The 23,883-nt window shown below is 43.7% G+C and overlaps 1 protein-coding gene across 3 annotated transcripts in view; it reads left to right on the top strand.

Annotated features, from left to right (window-relative positions):
- Nucleotides 1-23,883, top strand: part of RARB (retinoic acid receptor beta) — a 508,585-nt gene that overhangs the window by 481,599 nt on the left and 3,103 nt on the right. For all 3 annotated transcript variants that reach the window (XM_075271367.1, XM_075271368.1, XM_075271369.1), the window contains 2 exons: nucleotides 21,704-21,908; nucleotides 23,271-23,429. In XM_075271367.1, coding sequence (XP_075127468.1) covers nucleotides 21,704-21,908; nucleotides 23,271-23,429 — 364 coding nt within the window. The remainder of the gene's footprint in view (nucleotides 1-21,703; nucleotides 21,909-23,270; nucleotides 23,430-23,883) is intronic.

Genomic DNA, 23,883 nt, shown 5'->3' with positions numbered 1-23,883 from the left:
ATATGTTATTCTTTCATAGCCAATGTGTTATTCAATACGGCTTATAATTTTGCAGCTTTCATTTTTTTAACCATATCCTCGGCCGTATCTCCTTCTGCTGGTGTATCTAATACAAATGCAGGATCATTTCCATGTAAAGCCTATGAACAATGTCATTCATTGCCTAATTTACCTGTAATTGCTTTCCTGCCACACTTACATTACCGTCTGTTCCTTGCTTATAGCTCAATAATCTTCCCATCACACGCAACTCTTGAGTTTTAATTTGAGATTAAACATTTATGACCTATTTTAGTTAGTAATTAGATAATAATGGAGCAATTGTAATGCTGAACTATTGTGTCACTTACTTTTTTACTGGACTACGTGTGTGTCTGGATTTCTGCTGTGTTACAGTATATCACATATAATAGTCTCCACTTTAACGTATATAATTAGCTTATTTCTCTGACTTATGTTTCCCATTTGCTTCATCAAGGAGTATTGCTACTTAGTGTAATTACATTACGCTCCGCTGGTTTTGAGCAGTGGTCCTTATACTGCTGCATTACTACAAGTCCCAGCATGCACTGCATGGTCAAGCGTTCTTGAACTTGTATATATATTTGTTGGAAGTGCTTACATTCCCCTCTCGATCATATACATACAGTTGTTCACACGGAGAGGATACATATAGTCCTCAATTTCTCCGAATAGCCATATTACCCATATACAAATGGTGTTAGACCATTGAGGAGAAAAGGTAGCATTACATGTAATAATCAGAAAAATCACACCCACACAGAAATGTTGGATTGTTGCAAAATTTGTCATGCAGTAATGTCTCAGGGCCACATGCAAATTATCAAGGCCCTGGGTCTTGCCACAGGACAGCAAAAATTTCCCTCCCCTGCTGCTGCCCTGTAAAAAGGCTTTTTGAGGATACTTTTGGGTAGTGTACCATTTGGGGAGAGATCATTGAATGCGAGATATGTATGTATGACACTTGGCCCAGTTGCCAGATTTTTTGAGAGAGGGTGCATCATTGGACTGAGAGAAGCATGATGACCAGTACAGAGTACATGTGATGTGCCAAGAAGCATGAGCAGCTCCCACAGATCCCTTGTTCACTATTTAGACAGAGGGTGCACTTTTATTATACACCTCTGTCTCTGGCCATTTTCAGGTAGAAGGATATTTAGTGTCACAGTTCCCTTTGCGAGTCTTTCCATTGACAGCCAGTGTTGACTTTGTTTGCAGTGTTGTCATGAATGAGAAACCTTGACTGCTATGGACTGGAATCCAGTTTCTGTTTCTGCAGTGAGCAATTCAATCCCCCCTTTGCTGTGGAGCGATCCACTACCACAACTACTGGTGTGATGGGCAGGTTAGCCAATGCATGCGGTATCCAGTCATCCCTAGCAGTGATACAAGGGACATGGCAAGACTTCGAGCTGCCATTTTTCAGCAAGATAATTCCCAACCACACACACAATGCGCACTCAAACACACAAGTTTTTCCCAAGAATGTCTCTTCCAATTCCTTGGCCTGCTTGGTCTCCAGATCAAGTATTTATGGGACAAGTCGTGGCGTCAGCTTTGGCAACTTATGACTATGCAGGATTTACATGCCCATTTCAAATATTTGTGGTCAAATGTGCCACAGGGTATCCTATGGAATCTGTATATCTTCATGTTTAACTGCATCTCATCTTGTATACCGACTATTCTACAGGGTACGAGATTCTCTTTTCAGTTGTACAGATTTCCTCAATAAACTTATCCTTTTTATTGAACATTATACGGTAATTACTCTCATATATCATCATTACGTTCACGCATATATTTCATTCCGATTCCAATAACTCCTTCTCAGCGCATTATTTTTTCTGACAATGATTGTATACATCTTGGGTGAAAAAGTCCTTATGGTCTCAGACTAAAGAGTCGTAGGTTCTTTGTGCACTGCCATGTGGTATTTCTGCAAAGTACCATATTATGTAGATGTAATCCACTTTAGGCAGTGCTCCTAGGGGATAATATCTGCATAATACAGCATCCAGAGAAGCAGGCCACAGCTGGACTGAAAAGCCGTCATACTCCTACGCATTGGTACTTTATTTGGTATTTTGTATTTATTTCTGTTTGCGTACTTATATTGTACACTTATGTTTCTCCTATACGTAGTATTTTAAGGTGCAACTTTCAGACAACTTTTGATTTTCTGGCAGAATATATGTTATTAATAAATCTGTAATATATGCAGGATTTCACAGAAAATATATAATGTATATTTCCCTTTCTTCTGTATTGAGAGCACTCCTTGCCTCTCATTGAGTGACAGGGTATGGAGTACAGGCCGCGTAGTAAGTACAAACTTGCTTTTGGTGAAAAAGGATATTCTCTTCTTTCATATGACACTAAGGTTGCAGTGCTGTCTATATTATTTCCAGAGATATCACTGATTGAAAATAGTCGGGATTGAGAATTTTATATCATATATATTATTCATCTGCATATACATCTCCTTATCCCAACTGTGTTTTCAACCAGTGATATCTTTGGAAATAACCTAGATAGCACTGCAAACCTTAGTGTCATATGAAAGAAGGGAAGCAAGTCTGTATGTGTTATAACACCTGAGATATACCGTAACTGTTTGAAGTGACCATCCCCTCTACTCATTTTCTCCATATCTTACACAGCAAAATTATAAAAAATAATAAAAATGTTTACCAGCCGCATACTCCATACACAGTAACATTCAGTGAGAGGCAGGAACAGCTCTCAATATAGAAAAATGGAAAGAATAAAGTGATTCAGGATTTCACAGAAAGGAGACAATCTTTTTTAATAGTGTATATTGCAAAATTTATTAATGATACAAATTCTGCCAGAAAATCGAAAGTTGATTGAAAGTTTAGTTATGCTTTAAGGTTTAGAGGGACCCCTTTTTTAATATATACGTATATTCTCCTAGACAATGGCACACAGTGCACAATGGGACCTCGGTGATACATGTTCCAGTCATCACAGGTTTACCATGGTGGGAAGATTATTGTCGTTTCCACATGCTGGATATAGTTGGTATTTTTTGTTGCTGTCCATTTAAGTGCCACAGCCATTATGGAATATTTATGGGCATGTGTGTTCTCCTGTGCATTCGGCTGTACTCAACCATCCTGGTATTAGGTTCAGCCCCATATTCTATGATTGGTGGGGAGTTACTTGGTGATCCAGCTCAACGTGAGATTGTATAAGCATAAGTGTGCAGTAATCTTCATGTGGACCTGGTGGCAAACTGTATGTAAAGAAGGATTCTAGTAATAACAAGTCTCCTATCAACAGAATAGGGGATAACTGTCTGATCTTTGGGAGTCGCTTGTGTCATATATGACTTATTGTGTCAGACTGATGGAGATAGCACTGGCAATCCATAGGCATGAATGGAGCGGCAGTATACATACACATCCTGCAACTCTATACATATAGGGCATAAAGGTCCCTGTTCTTATGACTTGTAGTGGTTCCAGGAGAGCCATGCCATAGTAAAGTTGTGGTTTGCTACAAGGGACCATGGGCATTGTTAATTATTACTCGCCCGCCCATACTACACAGTAACATAGAGGATATCCTGCTATATACAGTGCTAGTGAGTCTATGTGTAATAAATATCTCCCATTGCTTGATTATAAGTTTGTTGTTGGCTGTGAGCTCATATGACCGACCTCTGCTTTATATAATTTTTCTCACATAGCAATCTCAGCAAGGTATTCAATCACCATAACTGATCTGACCTACAGCAGTCATAAGCTTAAAAGGCTTGGGATGGGAACAGACTAGCAGCTCGTAATGAAGTGTCTGCTCATTTGCATATAATCACCTTGGATGTAACTCTCAATTCTCATGACTGGCAAAACTGTCCAGAATGTATGAATATATTTTCTCCAACGTCCAATATCTTCCTTCCAGTTTTAATAGATGCAAATGAGAGGCAGGTATATAGAGAGCGCTGCGAGAGTTGTAGTGATGTTCCCATATGCCGAAGCTGTGATGCCTTTATAGGGCTACGCATTAACTCTGGCCGTGACTCTTGTTACCCTGCAATATCTGCATTGCTTTGCAGCCCTGAGCATGCTGTGACTGCGACTTCTACTGCTCCAGGGCTCAAACTTTTTTTGACTAGAAGTTGCAGTCACTGTCATGGTGCGATTCACTTCACTTACATTAGTGAAGAGGTTACAGGACAAAATAGCGATCGTTGGTTGCGTAACAGAAGATGTAACCAAAATCACTGTGCAACCCTAGACCAAGAGTCATCCACACTATCCTTAAAAGACTGCCTCAGTAACCCCCTAGGAGACTGTCATAGTGCCCCCATAATCCTTAGTAAAACACATAAACACATAACATAATCCTTAGCACTCCCTCACCCCTGCATGTCTCCATCCTGCTGTTGCTGGAAGATACTGTCATGGGTAAATCCAGGGGCGTAACTACTGTGGTAACAGCGGCAGCGGCTGCCACAGGGCCCAGGACATTAGGGGGCCCGGTGGCAGGCGCTACTGCTGTAGATTTTTTTTATTAATAGGCCATTACCGATGGAGTAACTCCAGCAGGTAACAGGCCCCATTTACTTACCAATCCCGACTCCTGCTCACAGCCGCCAGCCCTTCCCCTTCTTCGGAGGCCGCTGTGAGCAAGAGCTGGGATCAGTAAGTGAGGTCGCGGGCCCACGATCCCCACAGACACTATCATTATACTCATGGCGTCTTTTGGGGAAGTCGGGGGGGGGGGGGGGGGACCCATGTCAAAAGTTCACCATGGGGCCCCGCCATTTCTAGTTACACCACTGGGTAAATCCCTTATTTTCTGCCATTGTTCAAGACAGGAGAAATCTGCCTGGCTACAGTAATAGTAACTGACTGAATGGGCTGTGATATACCACTGTCTATATACTTTCAATAGCTGTGGGCTAAATAAAGCAGCTGTTCCTCTTGATCTATCCGTATACATGCACACTTAGCTTACCTGAGTGTTCATGTATTCTCAGTAGGGAGAAGGGAGTGAGCTGGTACCAGACACCTTTGTCAGCGGCGTGAGAAGAAATGATGAAGTATGCTACAATTCCCTACGCTTCATTGTTTTCTTTCCACTAACATCTGCTGGATGAGCATTGACCGAATTTAATACATTAGATGATGGGCCATTCCTGCCAGACATGAGGTGTGGAAAATTAGGAATGTGAAATGTTTTGGCTGCCTTAAATAGGTATTATATTTATTTCCAGTTACCTTTTATCTCCGGGAACAAAATCACAATAATATCACCACTGGTTGTGAATGCACTGAATTACCTCTATGGGAGTATCGGAGATAGCTGAGCATTGCACTAGGTTATCCCCGACATAAGATATGAATGGAATGGCAGCATGCGTGCTCAACCCGCCCCGCCATTCAGACTGAGAGAACAGGACACCCATTCTTATAATTGGTTGAGCTCCGAACATTCAGGCACCCACCCGTCAGCAAGTTATCCTTTTCTGTGGATAGGGACAGGGGTGTAGGTTTAAGGGGTATAGAGGTAGCAGTTGCTACTGGGCCCTGGATGCTGAGGGTACCTCAAAGATCCTCTGCCACTCATCTAAATAACACAAGATCGGTAGAAGGCCCATTACAGACTTCACTTTGGGGCCCGGGAGCTTCAAGTTACACCTCAAATAACCAACTAAGTTTTCAATCTATATTAGAAAGCTAATCTTATCTCACAGATATATTTCCAACACGTCTAGCCCTTTTCTCCCCACCAACGTTAGATAAACATTAGACCTGTGGTCAATTCTTACCAAAATCAGTCGGTTCAGTAGACTGTCGCCTTGGTTTTGAATTCGCTCAAGATCAACATCTGCATGGAGTTTGTATGTTCTCCCATTGTTTATATGGGTTTCCTTCCACATGAAAAAATATATATAGTGATAGGTAAATTGGCGTCCTGTAAACATGTGACCCTTGTGGGTGTTGGGGATGAGCACCTTTATGACAGCCGCTAGCTCCCCTACTTCACGACGCTCTCTGTGCTTTGAGTCCCTTGGTGAGAAAAGTGTATTACAAATGTTTGCCACTCATCTTGTCTGTATGGTCAACAGTAAACACTTATACAGCTCCCCTTCCTTATATTGCCCCTTCCTGTTGTCATTTTTGCAAAAACAGCTGAGGCCTGGTTCACACCTGCATTTGGTATTCCGTTTTGGGAGTCTGCAAGCGGAATACCGAACGCATTGTGGTGAGCTTATGAAATCACATGGACCCCATAGACTATAATGGGGTCTGTGTGTTTTCCGCGTGGTGTCCGCACGAGTCATGTGGAGAGAATACTACTGCATCCCATGGAAAACACACGGACCCCATGTACTTTCATTGCTCACCGCTTGTCAATGTGTTCAGTATTCCATTAGGGGGATCCCCAAGCGGACTTCCCAAATGGAATGCCAAACGCAGATGTGAACCAGAACTGACACAACAGCACTGCTTATATTTCTATAGGTAAAAGACAACTGCTAATCTTTGCTGCTCGCCCACATATGGTTTATCATTTGAGAATTTTCTGCAATGTCCAGCGAAGGAGGACATTGTGAATATCTACGTGAGCGCTATAGATTGAAAACACGTACAGTATAGACCCAAGTCCCTACAAACACAGAAGGTACGGGTAAAGTGAATGCCCTTATTACTGCTTGACCTATACCAACCATGTGATTTATGTCTTGTCCATAGCTACAGTCTGACTAACAGTTTTACTATGTTATCCTAAGCTTAGGAACCGTTATAGGGCAGAGGTCATTTTCCATTATAATTCAGTATCAGCCGCTGCGGTTTTTCTAAATGCCCCTTTTTATCTGTATACACAATGAGGTACAGTAAAGCGCTTGTGCTCGCCGGCCGCTCCGATCACATGCCATATGCTATTTTTAATTAGCCTGGGAAAATGGCATCTTCTTCTGAAAAAGCAAATGTTATATCTGTCAACAAAAGGGGTTTTATAGATATATGAAGCATTTGACTTGCATATGACAAGACGTACAGCATCAATGTCTATTTCGACTACGTGAGAATGTAATAATGAGGTCAATTCTCATTCACTCCGGAGCTCTTCATCTTCCCTATATTGCTGCCTTACAGCCATTGTGGCTGCTTTAAAGCATAACATTTTCTAATTTTATTAGTGCTGAAATGTGTAAAATGCTATTGATTTTCCACTATTCATTATTGCGGAAAGTCAGTTCTACAGTCAATTGTGCCAGGATAATAGTTAATAACTGCACAGTAAGTTCAGGATAATTCATCGCTGTGTATTTTAGGGCAAAGTCATCCTAAGACTTTATTTTAAGTCTATGGATCATTTGTACTGAGACACATGGAAGTATAGCTAAGATGCTGAGGCTGGGGTTTGACTAAAGCGACTGTAACATAAGAATACCAGCTAAGGAAATATGATAATCAGATAAGGAAAAGGGGGGATTTTAAGGCTTTACCCAGTTTGGATAGATCACAAAATCTGCAGTAATCTGTGAGAAGCCCACCGGCAAGTATTCAGTAATCCTGCAGCACCTCCAGAGGAAAAATAAAGTATTGCATAGCACAGTGAAAGCAGTTGACTGCCCATGTCATGCATGGATGTACTGGGTCCTCCAGAGTGAGAGGCGCTCTTTGTAGTCAGTGTTTGGTTATTCTTTGAAATATACAATTAGTGTTCACATTTGATATAAAGAACTTGTATTAATACTTAGGTAGAAGGTATACTTTACTACAGTCGCTGGTATCTTGGATGTACAGTGGTGTACTTGTCATAAGAGTAGGTGGTCCAAGTGTCAAGGCTATTTGAGTTCTCTTCTCGAAGTGTGTGTTCACATGGTGGGAGATGAAAAAGGATTCCCCTCAGTGGGGCCACACGGTGGCTCAGTGGTTAGCACTGCAGCCTTGCAGCGCTGGAGTCCTTGTGTTCAAATCCCACCAAGGGCATAAAATCATCTGCAAGGAGTTTGTATGTTCTCCCCGTGTTTGCATGGATTTCCATCCCATATTCCAAAAAAGACATACTGATAGGGAAAAAAAATGTACATTGTGAGCTCTATGTGGAGCTCACAATCTACATTTAAAAAGAAAAAGGATTCCCCTCATTTTCCAACGCCAGCATTTTCGCCACGGTCTAACCACAACAGGATGCTAATACAGTGCATCATCATTTGTTCACGGCATCCCCCTTTTGATTAGGCCCGAATGAATGGGCCTAATAAGGAGAGAGTCTCAAATCGCGGCCCCTGCGCCTGAATCAGCCACGGAATACACGGCAAGATTGAGCAGGGCGCTTCTTTTTTTTTCTTCATCTTGCTGCAATCTCTGCCTCACATTGAAAACAATGGGAAGCGGATTCCTGGAGGAATCTGCTCTGGATTCGGGGGCAAAATCCACGGTAAATGCCTCTGTGTGAACACAGCCTTATGGTTACTCTAAGTGTTATATGGCCTCCTGGTTCAGAAACACCCAGGATAAGGGCCAACACGGTGACTCAGTGGTTAGCACTGCAGCCTTGCAGCGCTGGAGTCCTGCATTCGAATCCTGCCAGGAACAACACATGCAAGGAGTTTGTATGTTCTCCCCGTGCTTGTGTGGATTTCCTCCCATTCTACAAAGACATACTGATAGGAAAAAAATGAAACACCCAGGATAATGGTAGTTATTAACACTTCTAGGAGTTCTGCCACCATTTAGCCTCTTCACGGGACCTCTGTTGTTATAAGATCAGACCTAGCCCTGGACACACAGGGGCTCAACTCATTACAGTAGCCAGGTCTGGTAGCTGTACGCTGTTACGAGCCGTACACCTGTCTATCTGTCACATGACCAGGACAGCCTTTAAGAGAACAATGGTTATTAAGCTGGCCATACATATTATGATAGCTGTCAGCAAACTTACTGATATCAGCTGAACCAGCTCTCCATGTAATGTATATGGTGGTCTCCCGGCATCAAAGGTGGTAGTCAGAACAGAGAAGGATCGCCATTTAAACATACCCATTGGTTTTGTTCTCAGCCATCAGAGGTGTTGTGCTGCAGCTTTCCTTTCACTGCCCTCTGCATATAACTACATAATAGTGGCTGGTTGGCCCGTCCCTGACAACCTGCATCCAAAGCACATGGCTCCAGTTTACTCCCATCTCCCTTTTGAGAACACATGCACACTTGGAGCGTCTAGTGGTAAGATCCAGCGCTTGACTTTTCAACATACTATTTTGGAATTTTCTCAAGACCTGAAGTCCAAATGGATCTCTGGGTCGCACTTTTCTCTGCAGTCACGCCCACAACATCCATAATATGGTTTAGGGGAACTGTGCTGACAGTTTTGTTTGCTGCTTAGGCTTTCTTCACCGTACACATTTTGTTGGTGTTTTTTGCTTTAAAAAAAAAAAAAAAAAAAAATTAATAAAAAAAAATATATATATAAAAAAAATCTAGTATTACTTATCTTATTGCTTTATGGCATTTGAGTGAAAGAATTGCCATGTATGTGAGATTAATAACATCTAAAGTAACATCTAAAAAAACTGCAAAAAACCTACCAAAAATTCTAAAAAGAATTACTTGTATGAAATCACCCTTAGGGCCCCTTCACACGGATATGCTGGCTGATTCTGAACGTGTAATGTTCCGAATCAGCGGCGTTTAAAACAGGTCCCATTGCTTTCTATGGGAGCCAGCATACGCGCGCTCCCCATAGAAATGAATGGGCTGCTTTTTCCCATTCATTTCTATGAGGAGCGCGCGTATGCCGGCTCCCATAAAAAGCAATGGGACCTGTTTTAAACGCCGCTGATTCGGAACATTACACGTTCAGAATCAGCCAGCATATCCGTGTGAAGGGGCGCGAGGCTTAGTTCACACGGAGTTAACGCGCGCGCATTCTGACACATATACACGTGTCACAATGTGAGTGCTCAAAGCAGATCACATTCATTTCAGTGTGTCGGCTTACGGGCGTATAATGCGCGTAATTTTGCGCCCGCAAAATTATGCGCGTTATGCAAAAAAAAAAAAAAAAAAGCCATTGAACTCAATGGCTTACCACATTTTACACGTGTATTTTGTGGCAAAATGCATGGAGCGTTACTCCGTGTGAAGGCTAAAAGCCTCCCATTGATGTCAATGTGTAGCGCCCGTAAGCCGACACATTGAAGTGAATGTGATCTGTTTTGAGCGCTCATATTCTGACACGTGTATACGTGTCAGAATGCGCACGCGTTAACTCCGTGTGAACTAAGCCTAATGTGTTTATAGCCTGCATATATATGGGGACGTCAGGAGGAATATCTGTCTAATATATGGCCCGCATTAAATATTTGCTATAACTTTACTGATCATATACAGAATAATAATAAGTTTTATTTATATAGCACCAACATATTCTGCAGCGCTTTACAAATCATATACATTACATATCTCTCAAATATTGTATTATAGGAGGTAATTCTCTTTATATAGGCCAGCTTATATTTTACATTGCGTCTTTTTAATTGACATGGTAATTAATATAAGCAGATTTGCATGTAGAAGATAAGCTGATGTGTGGTGAGGCTGATATTGGTGAGTGTTCAGACAGTGACTGATGTGCAGTGAATGTGAAATGCTAATGTTATCTCCAATTATATGTTTTCCCAGCCAGAGGAGGCAGATATCCTGCGGGACTGGGAATTTTCTGCTTGTCCCTGATTATTTTCTGCGGCTATTAATAAATATAACTTAGTGGAGTCATCGACCTCCCTATAGTATTAGGGATGAATGAAATAAGCCCTAGTCAGATGTCAGGTACTTTATATTATCTGAAACACTTACGTGTTATTGGTCTAGTGTCTTCATTACGCCTTTTGTAGTTTTACCGTTTTTGTATTTTGAGGTGTTTTTTTATTTATTAATTATTATTATTACATATACATATATATATATATATATATGTATATATATTGTAAGGGGTTCAGCTCACACGGTTGGGAACGGCAATGACACCATGCAGACAGGTAGTATGATAAACAAGTCCAGTGTTTTATTTGAGGTTTCGGCATAAAACACTGTGCCAGCAAAGTAACAAAACAACAAAGAAAACCTAAGCCTTGTCCGGCTCTACCTAAACAGCAGGTTACCTCTCTGACCTAGAGCAGGTTGAGTCACCATATAAGCAGGTCCACATCCACACAATACCTGCTTGTCTCAGGAGTGTTTTGCTCACACTCTCCTTGTGTGTATCAGGCTCCTAACTGAGCTTCCTTCCCCAGTAAATAGCCCTAAGGAAGCCTCACCTGTGAATGCCCCAGACTCAGGGCAAAACCCGTGGTGGAGTAAGGGTGTGGACTGGAAGGCTCCCACTACCAACCTGCCCTCCAGTCCAGAAAAGCCAGCCCATAATAAGGAACAAGAGTTCCAGCAGACTATGCTCTGCTAGAACATTATTGCTCTGGCTTTCCTTTATCTCACCTGGCTGAGGAAACCAGGCGAGATATACACTCCGTCCACCACCTTACGTACACTTTACCACATATCCCCCCCCCTCTTCTCCAGACCAGAGGTCTGGGCATTTTTACTGAAGAGACAGCAGACCCTGGACAATGCATCCGCATTTCCTTGCAATTTCCCTGGTCTATGTTCAAGTTTGAAACAGAAGTTTTGTAAGGAGAGAAACCATCTGGTCACCCTGGTATTTCTCTCCTTATTTTGCTTCATCCAGGCCAGTGGAGCGTGATCTGTCACCAACACAAACTTTCTACCCAGCAGATAATATTTTAGGGACTCTAGGGCCCACTTGATGGCCAGACACTCTCTCTCCACTATGGCATAATTTCTCTCCGCTGGGGTCAGTTTCCTACTCAGGTACATCACTGGGTGTTCTTCCCCATTTACCACCTGTGACAGGACGGCTCCCAACCCTGTATCAGATGCATCAGTCTGAACCAGAAACTGTTTTCTGAAATCTGGGGAGATTAGCACTGGCTGTTCACACAGAGCAGACTTTAGACTCTGAAAAGCCTTCTCTGCCTCTGGGGTCCATTTTACCATGACTGACTTACCGCCCTTTGTTAAGTCCGTCAATGGTGATGCAATGGAAGCAAAATTGGGCACAAACCGGCGGTAGTATCCGGCAATGCCCAGGAAGGCCCTGACCTGTTTTTTCGTTAACGGTCTGGGCCAATTCTGTATCGCCTCAATTTTATTTATCTGGGGCTTAACCAATCCCTTACCAATAATGTAGCCCAGGTATTTTGCTTCCTCCAGACCCACTGCACACTTCTCAGGGTTTATGGTCAGGCCTGCATCACTGATGGCATCTAGGACGGCCTGTACCTTACAGAGGTGACTTTTCCAATCAGGCGAAAAAATGACCACATCGTCCAGGTAGGCAGCAGCATAATCACGGTGTGGTCTCAAGATCAGATCCATCAGCCTCTGAAATGTAGCAGGGGCCCCATGTAACCCAAATGGCATCACTACATATTGGAACAGGCCTTCCGGAGTGGAGAATGCAGTCTTTTCTTTTGCCGCATCAGATAATGGTATCTGCCAATAACCCTTTGTAAGGTCAAGTGTTTTGATGTACCTGGCACTCCCCAGCCTCTCTATCAGTTCATCCACTCGGGGCATGGGGTACGCATCGAATTTTGAAACCTCATTTAATTTCCTGAAGTCATTACAGAACCTCCATGTCCCATTGGGCTTTGGGATTAGTACAATGGGGCTTGACCATTCGCTGTTTGACTCCTCAATGACTCCCAGTTCAAGCATGCGCTTGACCTCAGAGGATATGGCCACTCTGCGGGCTTCTGGTATCCTGTACGGCTTCAGGCTCACTTTAGTATTGGGCTCAGTTTTAATATGATGTTTTATCAGGTGAGTACGGCCGGGTAGGTCAGAAAACTTGCCTCTGTTACGCTGCAGGAACTCCTTTACCTCCTGTTTCTGGTGTCCTGACAGGGCCTCTCCTATTCTTACTGGGGGAATGGGCTGTAACCCTTCTTTAACCACAGTCGGGGCGGCTACCAAAGCCTCTCTATCCTTCCACGGCTTGATGAGGTTTATGTGGTAAATCTGGAAGGGTTTTCTCCTGCCTGGCTTGTAATTCACCTCACTCACCTTTTCTACAATCTCATAGGGACCCTGCCACTTTGCCAGAAACTTACTCTCAATGGTGGGAACTAGAACTAGGACCCGGTCCCCTGGATTAAAGGTCCTCACCCGGGCAGACCTGTTGTAAATCCTGCTCTGGGCCTCCTGAGCTTTTTGCATATGCTCCCTGACAATGGGCATCACTGTCTCTATTCGGTCCTGCATCTGGGCCACGTGTTCAATGACACTTTTATATGGGGTGGCCTCAGCCTCCCAGGTCTCTTTGGCAATATCTAGCAAACCCCTTGGATGCCGGCCATAAACTAACTCAAAGGGGGAAAACCCTGTAGATGCTTGGGGTACCTCCCTGATGGAGAACATAAGATATGGTAACAGACAGTCCCAGTCCCGGCCATCCCTTTCCACTACCTTCTTCAACATGTGTTTGAGGGTTTTATTGAACCTCTCCACTAATCCATCAGTTTGGGGGTGGTACACTGATGTACGGATATGCGCGATTTTAAACAATTTGCATAGTTCTTTCATAACGTTCGACATAAAGGGGGTACCCTGGTCCGTAAGTATTTCTTTGGGAATACCTGTGCGAGAGAACATGTAAAACAATTCTCGAGCTATATTTTTGGAGGCCATGTTTCTTAAGGGAACTGCCTCCGGGTACCTGGTGGCATAGTCTAACACAACCAGAATGTATTGATGTCCCCTAGCGGATTTGACTAGAGGCCCCACCAGGTCCATTGCAATTCTTTCAAATGGTACCTCAATGATGGGAAGTGGCACCAACGGGCTACGGTAGTGGGGTGTTGGGGCACTTAATTGGCACGTGGGGCATGACTCACAGTACCTCCTCACCTCTTCATATACCCCAGGCCAAAAAAACCGTTGGAGGACTCTCTCTTGTGTTTTACTAGTCCCTAAATGACCACCCAACACATGATTATGAGCCATATCTAGCACCATGCGACGGTACGGTTTTGGCACCAAAAGCTGTTCCACAATTTCATTGTTACACTTGGTGACTCGATATACCAGGTCCCTATTCACAGCAAAGTGTGGAAATTTCTGGTCAGCTTCGGGACCCTGTGGTACACCATTTATTACCGTGACATTGGCACGTGCAGTACTCAAAGTGGGGTCTCTCGCTTGCTCAGTCCCAAAGTTACCTCGAGACACTCCTAAATCTAGCACCTGCTGTCCTGGTGGGGAAGTTTCTTCTTCTTCCCCGGCTAGCACTTGCAGGGGGAACCATTCATCATTGCACACCTCAGGTTCATTCACATTTTTCCCCAAATTAGTTTTACCATTTCCAGGGGTCCCTGCACATGAACCATTATTTTCAGAGAAAGGAACAGATTCTGCTGGAGTTACTTCACTGGCAGCAGGAGCGTTACCTTTCTTCCATAATTCCCAAAACAATGGGAAATCACGGCCCAAAATCACCTCATACATGAGCCGTTTTACCACACCGACCTCATAGGTCACAGTCCCAGAGGGAGTTACCAGTTGAACTGAGGCCACAGGGTAAGCTATAATATCCCCATGGATGCACAATACTTTCACCTGTTTGCCTGCTATATAGTCCCCAGTCACAAGGCTGGCTTTAACCAAAGTCACTGAGCTACCAGAGTCCAGCAGGGCTGTTGCCGAGCGGTCATTAACCCTTAACATGCATGCATGTGGCTCAGTCCCTGGCATGGCTGCACACACCGGTACAGCAAATAGCGACTGCCGCCTATTAGCGTCACACTCCATGAGCTCTGAAGTAAGAGGGCAATGGGCGGCCACATGTCCCCACTCATAACACCTCCAGCACTGGAGGGACCCAGGCCTTTTCAACAGGGAGTCCCTTCTAGGACCTGTGGGCCGCTTAGGTTCAATTTCAGTCTTTTGCCCTCGCCCGAGGTCCAGAGCCCTGTTCCCTCTCGCACTTTTCCACACTCCTCCCACTGTACCCTTCTTACCCACCGATGTCATGGGACGGGCAGTCCTGAGAGGAGTTGGTGCTGTGGGAACATCATGGAGGAAGTCCTCGGTCGCTATGTACCTTTCGACCAGGTTGACCAGTTGATCAGCAGTCTTGGGGTCCCCGTGTCCAACCCAGCGTTGTAGCTCTGCCGGCAGCGCCCTGAAGAAGCGATCGACGACCACCTTTTCCACGATTTGGGCGGGTGTGCAGGTCTCTGGTTCCAGCCATTTGCGTACCAGATGGATTAGGTCGTACATCTGGGACCTGGTGGGTTTGTCAACGGTGTAGGTCCAACTGTGCACTCTCCTAGCGCGAACTGCTGGTGTGACACCCAGGCGAGCAAGGATCTCAAACTTTAGTTTGGTATAGTCCCGGACATCCTGCTCCCTGAGGTCATAGTAGGCCTTTTGGGGCTCACCGGAGAGGAAGGGCGCAATCACATCTGCCCACTCTGCACTCGGCAGACCCTCTCTCTCTGCCACTCTCTCAAACACCATGAGGTAGGCCTCGGCGTCATCATCGGATGTCATTTTCTGCAACACCTGCTGTACAGCCCTCTTTACCTTGGCAGTCTCAGGCAGGCTTACCTCCATTCGTCGGGCTTGAGTTGTGCCAGACTCTCGGAGCGCAGCCAACTGCTCCATTAACAGGCGGTTTGTTTCCTGTTGCTGCGCCAGGGCCTGTAGTTGTTGCGCCTGGGCCTGTTGTTGCTGCGCCAGGGCCTGTTGTTGTTGCGCCTGGGTCTGTTGTTGTTGCGCCTGGACCTGTTGTTGCTGCATCTGGACTTGTACCAGCTGCTTTAATACCTCCTCCATGGTATTGGACTGTCCTTGCAAAGTTGCAGCAGCTTTCACCCAGGACATATACCTCTGGCTCCTTTAAAGGAAGCCTCACCTGTGAATGCCCCAGACTCAGGGCAAAACCCGTGGTGGAGTAAGGGTGTGGACTGGAAGGCTCCCACTACCAACCTGCCCTCCAGTCCAGAAAAGCCAGCCCATAATAAGGAACAAGAGTTCCAGCAGACTATGCTCTGCTAGAACCTGATTACCCTGGCTTTCCTTTATCTCACCTGGCTGAGGAAACCAGGCGAGATATACACTCCGTCCACCACCTTACCGTACACTTTACCACAATATATATATATATATATATATATATATATATATATATATATATTTATTTATTTATTTTTAAGTAAATGGGATTTCCAGGGACATAGAATTATATTTGAAGTATCTCAACATGGGTCCTACAATAAAAGATGTGACTCTCACCTCTCATTGCCCCAGTCCCAATGCATTGCTACCCCTTCCCCACTAGCCTCTTGATATACAAGAGATGACTTATCAGCCAATCACAGGTCACAACACGGACAGCCTCAATCAGTGATTGGCTGAGAATTTCCTCTGTGTGCTGAGATACCACCTGGTAAAAACCAGGATCGGTAAGAGGTTGGTCTCACATTTTTTATGTTAGAACTTCATGTTTTATTTCACTTTAATGTGGAATTACTGTATAAGAAGTACAATATACATTACATGCAATAAAACAAGCATAAGGTGACTGTACAATTTTCAGTATATAGGGGGTCACAGTGAATCTGCGGCACAGTTTGAGGCGATACTCCGTACATGGATTTTGCTTTGGAATAACTGCAGATTCGCAGGCTTGAAAAATTCTAAGTAAGTGATCCTTTGAGGCAACCCCGAAGAGAGGTTATTGCTGATGCATGCAAAATAATCGAAATAGACTCCGAAGTAGAAAATTAACATTAGGATTTCACAGTGTGAACTGGTAAAGGCCACAGATATAACAGAAAATAGAAGGGCAGATTGGTCCTAGACTAGGCCAAAGTGATATATTACCCATCTCTTTATAAATATCCAAACTCTGTTTGCTGAGCATGCAGATCCATTCCAGTAGGGAAAGAGTCGTAAGCTGCTATAGATACCTGTATCAGGCATGTAGAGATATAACACGTCAGATTGGATGTTGTCAGGACCTGCTAGCCTGTAATACAAAATATACATGTAATGTGCATGTACAACGTAAGACAAGGCCACACGCAGTCGCCATACACAGTATTTCTCATTCTATCAGGTGTGTTTCCTCTGCTCCATTCTGCTATTTGCTGTGCTTTACACCACTTCAGCTGCCACTTGACATTGTGTATTGTGGTATTAGATCTGTCTGCTGTCTATCAACCACACAACCCCATTCCTGTAGCTTCCAATGAACAGCCCTGATATAATATCCAGAGTATAGCTGTTCCGTCTTCTCTGTCTGCTTGTGTCTGTGGATTTGTGTATTAGTTGTATCAGCTGCGGTTATGTAAGTAAAAGTTTCTATCAAGGCAGAAATCGGATGAACTGCCTTTCTGGAATATTATTACAGCGCCATGTTTAAAGTCACTGAACTCAACATGGGTCCCGTCCTACCCTAAAAGATGTGACTCTCACCTCTTATTGCCCCAGTCCCAATGCACAGGTAATGGAAGATTATAAGGATAATCTGTTTTCCCTTAGCCCAAACAGCAGCACAAGATGGGGTATTCCTGCCCCTGTGTGCTGTTAGGACAGGTGGAACTTTTAATTAGCTAACAGTTTTGCCCCCTATAAGAGGCCGGAGAGACCTCCTCCCCCCTGTGTTAGTCAAAAAGTATAAAAGACAATATAATAATACAAACATTACCATAAACAATGGGAGGGAGTCTTGTGCTGCTCTTTGGGCTAAGGGAAAACAGATTATCCTTATAATCTTCCATTCCCCCTACCCCCAACAGCAGCACAAGATGGGGAACTAGCAAGTATAATCCCAACTAGGGCGGGAGATCTTGCCAAGCAGATGCCAAGATAGAATGTCCGAAGGCTGCGGCCTCTGAGCTGCGCCAGTCCAATCTGCAGTGTCTGGCGAACATCAGATGAGAACTCCAGGAAGCAGCGGAACATATCTGCTCTAAGGAAAGCGAGTGTCTCTCTGCCCAGGAAGTTGATCCAGCTCTGGTTGCGTGGGCACGCACAAATTCCGGTACTGGTAGGTCTTGAGCGCGAAGAGAGCAAGCGATGGCCTCCCTGATCCATCTTGACAGGGTGGCTTTAGAGGCTTTAACACCTTATTCTAAACCATAGAGGAGGCCACAGCCTCCTCCACCTGTCCAGTCACACAGGACAGAAAAAAAACACAGGGGGGAGGAGGTCTCTCCGGCCTCTGGGGGCAAAACTGTTAGCTAATTAAAAGTTCCACCTGTCCTAACAGCACACAGGGGCAGGAATACCCCATCTTGTGCTGCTGTTAGGCGTAGGGGGAATGGGGAGGAATTTATTCGGACTGACCTTCTGTATGCCATAATAAAGTCCTTGACCTGCACAAGATACACCTGAATTATTTAGAGGCTTCGACCTGCTGTGCACCAGAATAGAAATCTGCCCCAATCTGGACCTGGCGTAGATATCAGAGATAACTCCCTTTTTTAATAAATGTGTCTTGCCGAGGCGTCCCTGCCCTGACCGCTTTGGTCTCTGCTCATCTCCCCCAACTTTCTGTTAAAGAGGTAAACAGGGCACAGAAAGAAGAATGTAGCACATATTTGGCGCAACAAGGGACCATGCACTAAAGATTAACAAAATTTACACCCAGAAAAATGTCATAGATGGGTTAGTAAATCCCTCCAAATGTTTGTATAAAATTCGATCTGTATGCTGGACTTCATGCATTACATAGATGTAGTTTTGGTCATGCCCATATACTGGATGGAAATAAGATTGCAATAAAAAATATTGAAAAAATTTAGGTTGTAATTCTATTGACCACCATAGATGGCGCCATTGTTGTGTCTTATGAATTGCCCGTTGCCTTTATGTAAGGTAACATTTGCAGGATGTACTTTTCGTTCTACATATAGGCTATGACATTGCTGCTATGAGTCTATAAAAATGAAATGGACTCTCCTTGGCACTTCCCATTTTTGCTGTGCTGGTGGCTAAAGATGCCGAGCTCTACACCTTGCATTATTTAGTAGCATGACCTTCTTGTTCGCTCCTTTTGTACACAGTGTTATTGTTTTTATCAGAGGCCCATCAGTCCTGATGAATGAAGACAGGGAAGGACATCAGTGATCGCAGGTCTTATGTGCTGAGACACATTCAGGTTATTGGAGGTAGAAAGGTGTCAATAAGCCGGAGATGCTCAGCCAACTGCATATATTAGGCCAACATTTCCATATGACTTTATATATTTGCAGACCTTGTCGATTCGCTGAAATAGTGTGTTTATGGGGGGGTTTTATGTGATCAATGGGATCATATGACATGCTTTATCCTGGAGATAACAAGTCTCTGAAGTCATTTATAAGCAGTCAGGCAGGTTAAAATGAGAACCTGATGAATAAATAAATGGAGAGGGTCCGGGCAGATAGGACTTTAAGGCTAAGGCGCCATGTAGTAAGCTGCGGAAAAGATTGGGGCAGAATCACAACGCGTTTCTTTCCCCAGAGTTTCTCATTGCAATCTCTCAGAGTTAAACCTATATGGAAAATGGCAGCGTTTCCATAGGTGATATACAAAAACACAAGGGGATTTGAAAATGCAGCTTTTCCAGTTCAGAATTTTTTCTGCAATTAGCCAGAATCCCATCCTCTATGCAGGTACTGTAAAATGGGGCATTTTTTGTTGAATTTCCATAGTGCAGCAACTTATCTAAAACCCTGCCCACCCACAAGGAATGTGCAGGTAAAGTGAGGTTACATCGCTATGTAAAGCACATCTGCACAGTTCTGTAGTAGACAAACTATAACAGGAATGTATCCTAGAAATGATGGACACAATTGCATCCCAAGAGTCTCCATTGATTATAATGGGGTCTATCAAGTCTCTAGTTTGCCGTTTTGTTTTTATTTTAGTGAAATTCCTGGATAGAAAATTCGGGCTTATAAGAATGAGACCCCCGGTGTGAACATCACTTTAGCTATGAATTGGTGCAGCCATTGGCCACAGTGCAAGGGCAGCGTTTTAGAGACATGAAATTGCTGTAACCCAGTCTAAGGGTAAGTTCATATGGGGTTTTTTGGTCAGGATTTTGAGGCCGTCCGTATCCGCCTCAAAATCCTGACCAAAAAGACGGCTTCTATTGAAATCAATGGTAGCCGGTCAGTTCTCCCTTCAATCTCCCTAAGGCAGCCTCCGCCTCAGGTTCTGCACCAAAAAACTCCATATGAACTTACCCTAAGGGTTTGTTTCCACTTTCAGGTTTTGAGGCCAAAGCTAGGAGTGGATCATTTTGAAGCCAAAATCTAGTTCTTCTACTTCTCCCTTCTGCTCATCCCACTCCTGGCTTTGTATTCTGTATTACAGCACTGACTGTGGACATGGATTTACTTGCCGGTGCTTGTGACTATATGTGGGTTGGGGATTGTATAATTAGAGTAGGGGGTATGTATGTTTATTTATTTTAAGGTCGTCTCACTTACATGATGCCCGCCTGCCAACATAGTGATGGCTTAGCAGACATATATAAGATCACGGGAACACAGAGGTGGTTAGACTAGGAGTAAGAATCTTGTCTGCTGTGGAAATACGCAAACTGACCCTCTTTTGTGCCTTCCTAGCCCTAGGGGATGGGTTACATTCTGAGATGCAATATGACTATGTGCCCTATGATTTCTGTGTTCTCTGCTTATTTTGCGCCTGTTTGACATTTTATTGCGCCTCTTCATAATACACATGCACAGCCCAGTGACAGAGCTGTAACCATGGCCAGTCCGGAGCTGGTGTATATTTCAGGGATAACATGCGCCAGTATTTTGGTGTGAATTATAATACTTTTTTTTTTTTTTTTTAAATGTAGATTGTGAGCCCCACATAGAGCTCACAATGTACATTTTTCCCTATCAGTATTTCTTTTTTGGAATATGGGATGGAAATCCATGCAAACACGGGGAGAACATACAAACTCCTTGCAGATGGTTTTTTGTCCTTGGCGGGATTTGAAAACCAGGACTCCAGCACTGCAAGGCTGCAGTGCTAACCACTGAGCCACCATGTGGACCCTGAATTATAATAAATTTGTTGGGCGTCTCCTCTTTGGTTTGCACACTTTTGTGAGGGGTGCAAAAAGGGCCATGTGTCAAAAATACTGCACATGTATAACCTGTTGTATGAATTAGTTAGTAAATTCCCCCGTTATGTTTTCTTTACACTTATGGGCAAACACAGGCCAGAAAATACTGTCTGTATGTTGGTTGGATTACAAGTGAGACTAGGTGCTGGTTAATCCGCTGCTGACCGGCTCCAATGTTCTATACTGTATACTGGGGGGAGGGGGCAGTATAGCCGCAGGGACACCTTGCATCATAGACGATTATGAGGATCGGAGTCAAGGTCTCCCTACTGAATTTAGCTGGTAAATCTGATGTATGGACTGGATTTTTCAGCCTGGATTCACTCGTGCACAGGGCCTAATGCTGGTTGGTTTTCACATGGGGCAACCAGTAGTCGTAGAATTGTCCTGAGTGGAACATAATATAGAAATCAGTAATTTTTCTTGGTTCTTCCTGTGCTGTGCCACCATATTATCATGTCTATATTTTTCTTGTTTACAGATCCTCAGAATTTGCACAAGATATACCCCGGAGCAGGACACAATGACTTTCTCAGATGGCCTTACACTCAACCGAACTCAGATGCACAATGCTGGGTTTGGTCCACTCACCGACCTTGTGTTCACATTTGCCAACCAGCTCCTGCCCCTGGAAATGGATGACACAGAAACTGGCCTTCTCAGTGCCATCTGCTTAATATGTGAAGGTGGGGATCGTGCGGGATCAGAGCCTGAGACTAGCTGTGTGTTACTACTTCTTAATACCTACCATATACTCACTTCTGATTCCTAGAAGAGATTTAGGCCTGGGCTAAACCGTCTTGACTTTTAATAATGCTATGGATTGATTTTAACTATTGTATCTCAGTTAAACTTGAGGCTAAGGCCTCACATTGCGGAAATGCAACTGAAAAACACTGCAGAAAAAAAGCTGTGAAAATAAATTGCATTTTTTCTGCTGCATTTTTCATTGCATTTTGCTGAGCTTGTTTTCTTCCCCTATTCAATACCTAGTGAGAACGCTCCGCAGCTAACACTAACTTTTGGCGATTTTCCACAATGTGTGGATGAGATTAATGAAATCTGCTGGTACCATAAAATGCGTTTTTTTCCGCAATAGCGAAAAATGCTGCGTTTTCGCTACTTGTGACCTCAACCGTGTGCTGGTTTTGGTTACGTTTAAGTTTTTTATTAGTTTTTGCAGCAGGTGTGGATCAGATCGTAAAGGAGAAACTTATAAAGGAGATATATTAGGTCTGCTGTGTCTTCAATCCAATCCTGGTTTTAACTTTAAAAGTTGTAGCAATAAAATCTGAATAAACATCAAATGTTTGAATAAAATGTATTACGCCGATACCTCTGAATCATTCTAGCCCTTTACTAGTCGTAGGCAGGTTATATTGGTCTGAAGCTTTGATAGTTGTCTACAGGACACCAGGGCAGCAGATTTAGGTTGTTGCATTCGCCCTGCACCATCTCTTCAGAACCAGAGTTGCTTTTTATTTATTGCAAGAACCAAATAACCGGGCCGATAAGGCTTGGTTCAAGGATCGGCCTGACCTGTAGATTCTCTGCCATGTTAAAAGCAGCAACATTTCATCTGCGGCCTGTGTTGTGAGCAGCCATGAGAGGCAATCAGTGCTCGCTGCCTGGGCCACTTGTGCTGGGAATGCTTGGCTGCACGTAATGTATTAAAGCTCTTACAACAACCTTGAGTACCCTATATATAATATATAGAAATTGCTTTAGTACAGATAAGTTCTATCAAGGGAGAACAGTGCATGTTGCAGTGAAGGAGTATCTGTAGTAACAGGCATCCAAGCAATATTTTTGTAAAGAATTAGACCTGAAAGGCACTCAGATGTCAGCAGGCCAAATATAGCTCTCCTCCTAATGCAACACAATTCATTCAAGCAGATGGCGAGGTTTCGGGAGGCCTACGGTATGCTGCCATCTAGTGGTTTACCTGTAGGTGACCTGAGCAACAAGAAATGTAAATAGATGAAATCGCTATGCCTGCTGAAAAGTGATTTCCCCCCCCCCCCCCCCTTCTTGCTTTTCTTATCTAGACCGTCAGGATCTTGAAGAGCCGGCTAAAGTAGATAAGCTACAGGAGCCATTACTGGAAGCATTGAAAATTTATATCAGAAAAAGACGACCCAACAAACCCCATATGTTTCCAAAGATTTTAATGAAGATCACAGATCTTCGCAGCATTAGTGCAAAAGGTAACATGATATTGATATAATAGTCCTGGACCCAGAGGATTGTCTTATACATTCTTCTTACCGCACATAGACACAAACACACTGTATCTACCACAGAATGAGAACATCTTATACCAATAAATGTCTTACAAAGCTTTTTATATAGGGTATAGTCACATGACTGAACTGCATGCAACATGTTTCTCATGGCCGATTTTGTGGATCGATGTGGGATCCGTTTTTTTTCTGATCTAATAGAATTAAGCCTATGATCGATCTATAAAAATGGATCAGTTTAGGTTCGTGATGGCCAACTTTTTGAGCTCATTGTTTGTAAAAGAACAAAAAACAAACAAAAAGTGTCACGTCTTTCTATGGTCCTGACACAGCATCAGACCTTTTTTTTTTTTTTTTTTTTTTACTCCTCCCATACGGTATATGATCCCCTTATTTATGGCCCCCATATAGTTTATGA

Source organism: Leptodactylus fuscus, chromosome 4, assembly GCF_031893055.1.
Source record: "Leptodactylus fuscus isolate aLepFus1 chromosome 4, aLepFus1.hap2, whole genome shotgun sequence".
In the NCBI taxonomy this organism is placed as follows: Eukaryota; Metazoa; Chordata; class Amphibia; order Anura; family Leptodactylidae; genus Leptodactylus; species Leptodactylus fuscus.
Note: the sequence above shows the minus strand (reverse complement) of the source record. Positions and strands in the feature narration are given on the sequence as shown.